This window comes from Leuciscus leuciscus (assembly GCF_965113295.1).
Source record: "Leuciscus leuciscus genome assembly, chromosome: 2".
In the NCBI taxonomy this organism is placed as follows: Eukaryota; Metazoa; Chordata; class Actinopteri; order Cypriniformes; family Leuciscidae; genus Leuciscus; species Leuciscus leuciscus.
The window spans coordinates 42573482-42585922 of record NC_138726.1 but is presented as its reverse complement, the minus strand read 5'-3'; the positions used below and the strand labels follow the sequence as shown (position 1 = coordinate 42585922).

The 12441-nt window shown below is 36.9% G+C and overlaps 1 protein-coding gene across 1 annotated transcript; it reads right to left on the bottom strand.

Annotated features, from left to right (window-relative positions):
* Positions 1–2998: 2998 nt before the first annotated feature.
* On the bottom strand, positions 2999–9784 carry rerglb (RERG/RAS-like b). The gene is made up of 5 exons (XM_082151032.1): positions 9599–9784; positions 8628–8684; positions 7305–7378; positions 6675–6823; positions 2999–5786 (listed from the first exon to the last, which is right to left on the bottom strand). The coding sequence occupies exons 1-5, from the start codon at positions 9648–9650 to the stop codon at positions 5507–5509; spliced, it is 612 nt and encodes a 203-aa protein (XP_082007158.1). The 5' UTR covers positions 9651–9784; the 3' UTR covers positions 2999–5506.
* Between the last annotated feature and the right edge of the window lie 2657 nt (positions 9785–12441).

The window sequence follows — 12441 nt, the reverse complement described above, 5'->3', positions numbered from 1 at the left end:
CAAACAAATATCAATGATAATATTGTGGTCAATAAAACAAAATGCATTTGATTATAATTAACATGACAATGTGTACAAAACTAAAGTAGCCTAGCCTAAATTCACCTTTATTTTTACGTATCTGTCAGTCTGAGGTGTCGTTGCTATAAGGCGTTGCTATGGGTTGCGTCACTTGCGTCAAGTAGTGTGTCTTGCTCATAGGTCTTGCTTTGGTCTTAACTGACGGGGTCGAAGTCTCCGTTTTCGAGGGTCTAAAACTCCGGAGTAGTGTGTGGACGACAGGCATAACCGTAGCAAAAGTTATGTGTTTTAAAATTAAAATGCTCTAGTGTAAACGTAAGTATCCCACAGTCTGATCGGGAACCGATGCTCTCGAGCCAAATATGGTTCTTTCAGTGAGTACAGAAGATTTTCACGACGCGTCATCAGACCGGAAGTCGCCATATTGGAGGCACTCCGCATCACAACAAAGCACAGACACTGAAGTATATCCTGAACGTCGTCAAGGAAAATGGTTAATTATTGCCCTGTTTCAATAGGACAGACCGAGAAAAACATTTGGAATATTATCGACTTCCAAAAGTTATTAAAAACCAGGGAGAGGAATGCCAGAAGTTATCAGAGGAAAGGAGGCGCTTGTGGTTGGCAAAGCTCAACCAAGATCTACGAGGAAAAAATCTGGACAACATCCGGATTTGTTCGGCACATTTCTTGTCAGGTATTGTGAAATGTTGATTGCAGCGGCTCATAACATATTTTCTAGTATAATGATAATAATATTTTTAATAGTAACGTTAAATAGTAAAAACAACTATTGCTTGGACAGACAAGTCCAATCTTATCAATGGTACAATACCCATCACAATCTTTGCACATCAACAAATCAATTGGCAATATTCCCCCCAAAATAGTATATTTCTGGCGCACACAACTATATGCCTTTGCATCTTGGATGCGTTTTGATCTATTTTTTATAGTCTATGGTTTTGATGAGCTTTTCTGTTGTTTAGACATGGCTACATTCACTTAAAGTATCCAAAGTGCACAATACTCCGGAGTTTGTACATTGTACTCTGATTGTACTCCGTTCAGTTGTTACACCACCGAGTGCCTCCATCATGGCCGCGCATCCGGGTTACCGCCCAGAACGTGACGTCGGTGAAAACCCTCTCTTTTTTTTCTTTTTTTCTTTTTTTCTTTCTTTCTTTCTTTTTTTCTTTTTTAAATAATAAAAGGTTATATGTCGATTCAATTAGAAATCCACATATCACATATTTTTTAAATATTACATAATTCAATGAATTTTGTTTGTCATGTCACCACTCCTCATCTGGCACAACAAGTTCAAATTTCATTGGACAATGTGAAGTGGAGCGGTACATTTTCCGGTCATTTATAAATAAATCGTTTGAAAAATACATGGACAGACGAATTTACATTTATGAAGTGATCTGAATCTGCGTCGTTGAACTAATGGATGTTAACTGACTACAAAGCACTGCACAAAACCAGCACCAAAAGTAGCATTAATGGTAAGTATAGTATTCAAGTCACTTGTATTTGGTCTATATTGATACACCGTTTACCATTTGATTAAACTATCATAGTTTGTTAAATGAAGCCCAGGCCTACAGGCCTATTATTGGAAGTGTAGGCTGACAACAACACGCGAAATGGTGACTTTATTATTTTAACATTTTTGATAATTTTGCAGCAATAGTATAATAGTACAGTTCTACTGGTAAAAAAATGTGCACACACATTACAATTATTATAATTTTTTAAAGAAATCCCTTATGCGCATCAAGCCTGCATTTATTTGATCAAAAATACAGAAAACAATTATTACAATTTAAAATAATGGTTTTCTATTTTAATATATTTTTTATATAATTTATTTCTGTGATGCAAAGCATATATATATATATATATATATATATATATATATATATATATATATATATATATAATTATTATTATTATTATTTTTATTTTTATTTTTTTATGTATATAGAGAGCTTTTTTCTCTCTCTCTCATATATATATATATATATATATATATATTACCCTTTTTTACATTTGAGCCCCTGCCCCTGAGGAACTCTCTGCATGTCACTGGTTCTACAATAGTGAGAAAACACTCCAAACGATTCAGTGCTTCAGTGAACTATCAGAATGATTCCCAACTGAATCACGAACCGATTCCAACTGTTTCACTTGACCATTCTTTGAAATGAACTGCAGGACATTCTTTAATTAGCTTTTAATGAAATGTGATATTTCAAAATTGTGTGCGAATATTTAAAGTAGTCTACTATTTCTGAATGCAAATTAAACTAAAACTTCCATCAGTCAAAATAAGCTGACTTTAATTAGTCACAAAATGTGTTTCTCTTTTAGTTTTCACTTTTGGTTTAATTGTGTCCATTTTGAACTTAGTTAGGAAGTAATAGGTGTTTGTCTCCATCTAGTGGATTATTAGATCCTGTAAGGGTCATGAAATTTTGTTTCATTTGACAGTGGCACACATGGTGTGTCTCTCTCCCCATCTTCCTTTTTATTATGACATGAACAAGTTTTACAAGGCACTACATACAGTAGGTTACTGCTGGGTCATTCCGGTTATTTTTTCTGAAAGTGTGGCAGTGGCCTACTCTTCTGAAGAAATGCTTTTTAAAGTTACAACATATATATTAATTTTTTTTAAGTTTCATAGCTCTTGAGTTACCGCCACATCATTTCTATTTACATAGTATGTACATTTTAGTAGGTGTAGGTCAGTATGGTTAGAAAACAACTGGTAATATTAAACAGAAAAAAACTGAGTGCTGTAGAAACAACGGGTAGGCCAAGGTATTTAAACCAAGAGACAGAGTAAGAAAAAAATGCTACATTGCCAATTAACTAACAGCAATCAAAACAAAAGTTCCACAAAAAAATTAAAAAAATTATTTTAAGTAAAAAATTATCAATTTAGACGTGAAATAAATTATAACACTTGGGATAAAAATATATTTATTGCAAAAATATCAGGTTATGACAGTGTACAAGCAAACAAAAGATTAATTATAAAAGAATGATAGTAATAGTAAAAAACACTAATTTAAAAAGAAACCATTTTATTAGTTGGTTACTGAACATATTACAATGTTTAAAAAAAAATCAAGGTACACATTCCACTTTTGCCATAGCTGTAGGGAAAGTCTTGTACTGAAGTGGAGTTCTTCATTATAAAGCTGCTCTTCAAAATGACAAAAATAGACAAACACAGCCTGCTTAAACTAATCACACAAATTATTGAACTTCACATAAAACTACTGGTACCTAAACAATAAACTGAAAAGTATAATCAGAATAGTATTTGTAACTTTAGCAGCAGTAACCTCAGTTTAATACTTCCTTCATCTGATAAGCAGCCTTGAACAAGAGAGTTCTTGATTGATCGATATTTCTGAGATGTCTTTTTTTCTTTTTTTTGTAGATAAGTCTCGCATGGCTTCTATTGCTGTGTCTCTTTATAGTCTCTACTTCCCTACTTCTGTGTTGTGAAGTCAGTATATCGTGAACACAAATTCAGGCACTAGCAAGAGCCTTGAGCCCTAAACATTGGGGCACTGATCGAAAACTGTGTCGCACATAAATGTCACTGGTATTTATCAACAACATCACTGTATTACATTCCAGGACCAATGCACTTCTAGTATGATTTGTGCTGTTTATCATCATTGTTATTTGTTACTGTTAAAAGTACAGTGCCATGATGACTTGAGATTCATGAAAACACCGGGTATATGCAGGGTATAGCCTACGCGTTTTATGCATTCTGAGAATTTTTACTGAGCAAACATTTCAGTGCACTGGAACAATTTTGAATGGGACAGCCCTAGAAATTCAAGACTGATTTTGGCCTTTTTTAAGGCAACACACCTCAGGCCAAATACTTTAGAGGAGTTGTTAGTTTAGAGGTTCCCATATTTCTCCCACTCTAGACTGTTAACTTTTAAACAAAGTGATTAGTACTACTGACAAAAAGAAGTGCAGTGGTTTTTTGTTATTAACCCTATAAGAGGATTGTGTTTTTACACAGGTCATTCCTAAGGGACAACAAGCCATTTCTTGCAATTTTATTGTACAAAGGCAGTCTTGTTATTTTTTTTATTTTGTATTTTTTTACTCAAAAGGCCTTGAGAATTCTATGGAAGGAATGCAGGAGAGTTTTATTTTCATTCCTCTGCCTAGGTTTTATTTAGAAAGGTAATTTACCTGCAATTTTACACCTCATCACAGCATCTATATATGAAATTTACTCTGACTTTGTTGTGCATTCCTTGACACAAACTCGATATCATGCCATCAAAACATTTTCAAAGAGCGAGGGAAAGAATGTGTGCTATCTTTGAAAAGCAAAAGCTTTACGAAGTTGCAAACATTTCCCATCCCTCTCAACGATATTGAAAATAATTATCAAGAGGTATACATGTGTCACAAACAATCTGAATTTTAAAGTTGCTTTGAGTGTTTCGACTCTTCCGAGACTGATAAGAGTAAAATAAAACAACATGGAAACATAGGGCTAAGATTTTTCTTTCTACTAAAGAAAAAACAAAACAGTTAGTTCTCAACAAAGGGGCCCCAAGATTAGCGATTAAGCAACAACAACAAAAAATCTAGATATTTCTTATTTTAGTTCAGCCCTCAACAACTTTGAACAACCAGGATGCCAATGGTCTTGAGGATATTTGATGTTTTCAATTATTAAAATCTTAAAACTCCACGGGCAATTTCTGCCAAGTTCTAAAAAACCATTATTGGGTTGAAATAGGAGTAAAATATATTTAAAAAAATGTTTTCTGTCATGACAACTCTCTGAGTGTTTGGCATTGTAATGGGTATATGGCAATGTTGGTATGTTTGGTCTTGGCTGATCTGCTACCCTGCTGCTGTGATTGCCTCTGCAGAGCAAGTACGGGACTTGCTACTGCAAATACAGACATGACACGCTGCTTTGAGTAAGACATGCTGCTGCTGTACAATATGGTGCACATGAATATACCATAGCAGATCTATACAGGTGGAGCTGGGGAAGTTGGAGGGTTTCTGAAAGCGTGCTGCACTGCTAAGGCATATGCTACCCAAGTATTTGAAGGTTGAGCACGCAAGCTTATTGGCCACTGATACAGCAGGAACCAATCAGCCAATCAGTGTCGTATAGATAGCGATGTTATCTCGAAATACGAGAACGTTGTATTTATTTAGTCAATCATGAACAACTGGAAAAGTCTTGGGGCCATCAAATATTTTTGTGACAATGGGTCAAAAAGGTTGAGAACCACTGTTCTATATGATGTTCTTGGCTGCACTGGATCTCTCATAGTGGTATTTGAATTACACTACTTATCAGAGCATACTTCTATGTACATTTTCAAGAAAACTGTGCTTAACAAGGACACGTCTCTGTTGCTGATTCAAGGCAATGCTCTTTTCTGGGCTCTTTTATGTTCTGCACTCAAACAGACTTTCTCCTCTTGCCAAAGACATTGTTGATGAGCTTGGCCATGGACTTGGAGCCACTGTACCGTCTGCGGTCACCTCTATGCTTAAGCTGTTCCATCACATGCCGGATGAGTTTGGTGAAGAGGTTGGAGATATCCAGGTAGTTCTCAGCCGCAGACACCTCCTGGAAGTGGCATTTGTTCTCCTGGGCCAGGGAGCGGCCCTCCTCCTCACTCACTTGACGGCTGTGGCATAGGTCCTGCTTGTTACCCACCAGGCAGATGGGAACGTCTCTATTGAAATTAAATCAGATGATTTTCTTTCAAGAGAAATTCGCTTTATGAAGAAAACATGGCCATATGATGTATTACTGTAAGTAAATTGAATATTGGTTGGGGATACATTTATAATTGCTACAATCTTATAATGCTACAATACATGTGGCATTAAATAATACTATCCATACTGACTCTAAACATGTTCACACACTGAGTTTCATTTCTCACAGTGTGTGTCCTAACTGGAAAAATGGCATTGGCATAGCCTAGACATTTTTCCTCATGTGGCAGCATAGCAAGTGGAACAATTATAAATAAAATATCAAATGGTCACAATGTGTGAGCTCAAACAATGAAGAAATGGGTTGGAAACTTGCTGCAAAGCTAAAACCTCAGTACAAGTACAACCACTTGTTGCCATGTTTTGAAGTGTAAATACTTTTAAACAAATTTTGAGGAACTAAACCCACCCATGAGTGATCTCATTGCCCATTTCAGAGTTCTAATGGGCTCCAGATGCCTAGTCTCATGCTCACTTCCTATTGTTTCAAAGGACTTTCAAATGAAAAATAGCCAGTGAAACCTAAACCAAGCAGACTTTTAAATTTCTCTATAAATGTGATGGACTAAAATGGAAAGCTTTGGCCTGCTGGTCATACTGCAGTTATCAAAACCATTGGAAATATCATCAACATGGACAGCTTTTTATGAGTTATTGTATAATCGCTGTGGTCTAGTCATAATGTGACCCAGTCTGTCCTTTACAGATGTGCACAGATCTAAGCAGGAAGCCTCTACTCGCTATTCGGCAAATGGTCCTCGTTAATTCATTAAAGCTCCATCCTCCTATTCCAGTCAGCATCAGACAAAGGTCAAAAAGTCACTGGAGAGACACTGACTCACCCTTTACAGGTTTCTCGACGACTTTCTTTGATCTGCGCCAGGATGTTTTTGGCATTTAGGAAGGACGTACGGTCGCTGATGGTGTACACCACCACAAAGCCATCAGCCCAATCCACCGGTTCCTCCATGATACATCTGCTTTCTCCACTCTGCCAGGGGATGGGGGGCACACAGAGGTCCAGTCAAAAAAACATGCTCATCTAAAGTCCCCTCTGACAAAATGGAAAAGCGGACTATGTAATTTCATTTGTTTACAGTTGACTAGTTCTCTACCAGAAGTTTTTGTTTTAGATGCAGTGACTGACTGCTAATGTTGGCTGTTTATAGCACAAGCATTTAGTTACAGGGTAGAAAGGTGCCCATCTCAGGACTTTGGTTTTGGAAATCAAAGTAAAACAATAACTGCCGAAGTAAAAGTTCCCAGATGCAGCAGCTGTAAGCTGTGAGGCTCAGTTTTCAAAGGCTCCGCACTGTATACTCTGCTTCAGGGAAATATCATAAATCCCAGCAGAACACAACATGCATTTCCCATAAGAAGCAGGTATATCTGAGCATGTTGCCCTATGGCAGTGTTTGTATGAATGCTAGCCATGAGCTCAGGGTAGACGTTATGAATGTATAAACACAAACCTGCGAGCACGGATCAAAGACTTCCAAGTTCAACTGTCTTCCATCAATGGAGAACCTTTTATGGTATAAGGAGTCTGCAACAAACAATTTTGGGCAAAATCCTTGGTATTACAACAAACGTGTGCATTATCAAATCTGAGCCCTGAAATAAAGGTGGACCGTTAGATGCTCATATAAAATTCAAGGGAATAAAAGTAGAGACTGAGTGCATGTGATGTGATGCACATGTAGTTGGATCAGAGGTGAGTGATTATTGGGAGCTTTGGGAATTCTTGGCATGATTGGATGGATTAGACTTTTGGGAATTGGACAATAGGAAAACACACCAGCATTGCGTGTGCACAGGGCCTTTTACAATTAAAGTAAATAATGGGAAACATTAATTCAAAATTATGTTATTATTTACTTGGCTTCATGTCGCTGAATGTGAATGTTACTCCCGAGTTTGTTATTAAAGTTATTGTCATTCGTTGCATACTTTCTACAGCCACCATTCCGTGACACACAGGTTTGGAACAACATGAGTAAATAATTACAGATTTTTTTTTTTAACTAACCCTGTAGAACTTTCTTCAGTTAGTTTTAAGTTGTCTGTCCATAAACATGTTTGTAGACAGCACATATGGTCATATACACACAAAGACATAAGCAACACCATCAGGGTGTGACTCTTAAAAATGCAATAAACATGAACTAAATGACACCAAATGTAACATAAACACCCTAATGTGCACAGTACTCATAACAAAAATAAGATTAAACAAAAATATTTAAATAAAATATAATTTTTGATGTGTCTTATGGGGCTTCTGTGAATCTACTGTTTTTCAGAATATGGTAATTCATAGTTTTTACTTGCAAAAACCATAAATAATACATACATATAATGTGATGCTAAACCATTTACAGTTTTTCTCCATATATGATAAGGTAACAAAATCAAGCAGTTAAAAGCTTTTTACTATATCTCTTTTTTTACAGTATAATTCTGTAAAATTATTTTACAATGTAGTCTTAGAGCTTTCTCTCTTTTGAAGAGAAAATTTTTAGTATGCAATAAGCTTTCAATAATTTTTTTTATTATTATTATTTTATTTTTTGGTAAATGTAATAATGTAAAAATGTGATCAACCTCTGTTCTTCTTCCAGCTGTTTATAATGGAAGTCCTCTTGCAAGCTCACAGTTATATTGTTCATGTATTAAATGAACAAAAAGCTTTACGTATGTGAATTATAACATTTAATAATAGGCAGATAAACCCCATGAAAACATGAGTAAAGTTCTGGCTGCATTATTAAATATGCATGTGAGACTGTACTTACTGGCATTTGACGCATATTCTCCTATGAACCGCTTGGTCAAAAATCTCACTAAAACCGCTGAGGACAAGAGAGAGGGGAAGATTGATTAGCTAGTCATTGAGATTGATCATCCAGAGCTGTGATGTAAATTACTCGTGTGACAGCTTGAAATAGGGCACAAGGTCAAAGTCCAGCCCCTCATCAAAGACTTGGCCAACTCTACAGTGAACGCTGGAGCATATTTGGCACAGGAAAAACCGTTACATTTTCTCCATGAGCACACTACCTGGTCTATATTAAATATTTGAGCCATGAAGCTATGCTGGCTCATTGAGTCATTGAAGTCAGGGCTTGAGTTTCCATGCATAAATACACACTCTGCGGCAGCTTCGTGAAAGCTGCTTTCAATCCTTTAGTCAGATTTTAACACTTATTCCTCACCAAACCTCAAATCTGCAACAGACCTTCCTTGTTGTTCTGTTCTGCCTTCACCCTGGTCATTTGGATCCAAACCCTGATTAAAGTTCCCTCATGACCCCCACTAAACTAGTTTTGGTCTCAGGGGACGTAGCATCATCGTTTCCCAACTACTTAATAGTCATTAGTACAGGTATGCAGCCTGAAGGGCTAAATGTTCTTATGCCTCAGAGTGAAAAAAAAAAAAAATCTTTCGCCAATTTCAGCAATTACTTGCATCTTACAACCTTTTATTTTAATTTCCCTCTCAGATGACTTTTATAAGTTAACGATGATCTCACTATGATCTGTTCCAATATACAAAGTCCTTCCAGTGTTTGCAGAGGGCAGAAATAATTGCGTTGTGAGACACACTCTAAAACACCGCTCACACATGGATGATTTCCAACTCAAAATGTGAGGACCATGCAACAGGCACATGGGTAAAAAGAGATGCTGTAAAGTTTTAGTTCATCTGAAAGACACGTATGCATATAAAATGTATGGACTATATAAAATATAAGATGAGCACTTACCAGATTTACCTGCTCCCTCACTGCCCAGCAGGGCCAGTTTGATGTCATTCATTTTTGTAGACGGTACCCTGTGTTGGCTGTGCTTCTTTGTGTCCAAGTGGTTGGATAGTCCCAGCCACAACTCCTTACTATTTACTCTGCTCAGTAAAGTGGTGCTACGTTCCCTCACTCTCTCTATCTCTCTTGCTCTTTTTCTGTTACACTCGCAGACGTTCCTCAATTCTGTCTCCCCTCCCACTACACAGAGTGCCGAGCTGCCACAAGGTCAATTCACCATCCCTTTGATATTTAAACGTTGTTCAGCTAAGTGGAGAGTGAATTTAAACCAAAGTGATCTGTGATCTGATTTTTATTAGAAACTGATTTAGATTTAAGCAATATTAAAAAATATTGCTCACAGTCCAGAGAGGCTGATGGGAATTATTTTGTGACTCTTTCACTGAGTCTCTAGCACCAGTAGGTGGCGACAAGTAATTGTCTTTATGAGAGGGTTTTTGAATCTTTGTTAAATCATTTTGTTCAGAGATGCAAAGGTAACTGGCACTATTTTCTGTTTTCTCTGTCAATGAAAATAGCCACAAACAAAGCCACAGTAACTGTTGCTCTTCTCAGAGCAACATAATGTTGTTTCGTTTCTGAATCTGTGTTTTGAGTGAATCAGTTCAAATTTAACTGATTTTATTCAAGGCTAATAAAGACATAAAAATAATAATAAAGTATTGTCGCCACTTAATGGCGTATCAATGTAACCTGCAGAAAGAGTCTGTGCAAAATACCCACCACAGAGGGTATTGTAGAATAAAATTGAATAGAATTTATCTTAAAGATCACCACAGGCTTTTGAATGCTTGAATATGATTGGCTGACAACCGTTGACAAAGAAACACTTATTTTTCAAGAAACACACAGTTCCAGGCAGGTCTTGACTGCATTACAGTTCCATATCACTTCACCAAAATATATCGGTTATTTTGAAGGTCCTTACAGCATACATTACAACAGCAATTGAACCAAAACCCACAAAGTAACGTCACCAGTTGAACCAGTTAAACTTACAGCTTTGGTATTAGTAGAGAAGCTACTGCCAACCACTGTTGCGAAAGCCATGCAGACTAATGTCTCTCTCTCTCTCTCTCTCTCTCTCTCTCTCTCTCTCTCTCTCTCTCTCTCTCTCTCTCTTTTTCTATTTCTCCATACAAGAGGGTTTTATGGACGAAAACCTGACGAATGTCTTGAAATAAAACATCTGAACAATGTTTTGCGGTGTGGTAACCGTGGTATAAGTGGAATAATAATGCTCGCCCGAGGAGTAACCTTCCACATTACCACTTCGGTGTGCATTATTTCTCAATAATTCAACGGCCCGTCATCAATTATTTCTTTCTTAGAATAATACGTTTTTGTTTGACAGAATAGTGGAATATCATCAGGAATCATATCATGCCGAGACTCCGGAACATTCCCATTCTGGTTGCTTGTATGAGCTCTCTCAAGCAAGTCCCCATGTGAAGTATATACAGTAAATAGCCTATACAGTCTTATACTGAAATTGAAGTTTTGGGTCAGGTATTTAAAGTGGTTGGTAAAGCTGTCTTGCACCAAATACGCTATCTATCAATTATCTGGGTGAACATGTTAGCCTTTACAACATAGTACTAGTACTAATGCCGACATATACGTCGGCCAAGAATGTCAGCCATATTTTGATTGCAGGGATCAATTCTTTTTAAAGTGGAGAGCAGCAATCAATTTTCCCTCTTTTCTTCTTTTTTCCAGTTCCAAAAATTGAATGACGTTCAGCCATCCAAACTTCAATTTCATGGGCTGCTACACTGGTCAGGGAGTCTTTTTTCCCGCAGACCTTTTTTTCTGTCTCAGTCTTTTCATTCTTCAGCTGAGTTCACCGCGGTGTCCCATTATTATTCTGTTATGTTTCATTTGATTTTTTGTCATCTGAGGACTCAGAGACACTTTAGAAATACAAAAGCTCAACATGTGCCTGGCACCACAAATATGTGGCACATGTCAGGTTTAGTCCATTTCAACACTGAGTATTTCACTTTAGATAGAGTGGAATTTCATGAAAATACAGCTAACTAATTTTGTGCGGAATCAGTGAAGCTTAAAAACGGAATATCACTCAAGTTAAAAAAGCATGCAAATACCTTATCAACAAACATATTTATGAAACAGAAGAATGCCTATTATGATTATGAAACAGCAGAACGCTATACATCACTTATATATAAAAGACATGCTTTAAACTGGCCAAGCAGCATGTAGATGTGAATCAAACATAATAAAGACTTGACATTATAAAGCTCCATCAAACCACACAATATTGCTCTAAAAGGACGCATCTGTAATATGGCTATATTAATATGGCTTTTCTCTTTTGTGAAACCCTAAATATTGGTTCTATTTAGACAGCAACATGTTATGAAACATGCCATTTATTTACTTGCTCGTACTGTATGGATTATATTTATCTACATGTTTCAAATGCAGTTGCATGTCTAATCACAATCAAAGTATTTCCAAAGGCACTCACAAAAGAGTGGGCAAAAAATGCCCATTAAACTACAAGAAATCATGACCTCCTTTAAGAGTCATTATAAATGAGTACTCTATGCTGAAGGGGGGGAAATGAGGCCAGCTGTATCTCATGAGAAGAAGAGGAAAGGGGGATTTAAAAGCTGCCAGTAGAGTTATTGCATCATGTCTGTGTTTAGTGCGGCCTTGTGGGGGCTCTGCTCTTATCCCCCATCTTTAAGAAGGCAATCAGGGGTGTAATCCTGCAGGTATTGGGGGAATTCTCCGAGACCCAGACCAGGCACTGATCT

Bases quoted from the DNA above. Each gene is read 5' to 3' on its own strand.
- rerglb (XM_082151032.1), bottom strand. From the start codon at position 9,650: ATGAATGACATCAAACTGGCCCTGCTGGGCAGTGAGGGAGCAGGTAAA. The intron at 8,685-9,598 runs GTAAGTGCTCAT...TCTTGTCCTCAG, and splicing joins TGAGGGAGCAGGTAAATCTG to CGGTTTTAGTGAGATTTTTG. The intron at 7,379-8,627 runs GTAAGTACAGTC...TGTTTGTTGCAG, and splicing joins AGAATATGCGTCAAATGCCA to ACTCCTTATACCATAAAAGG.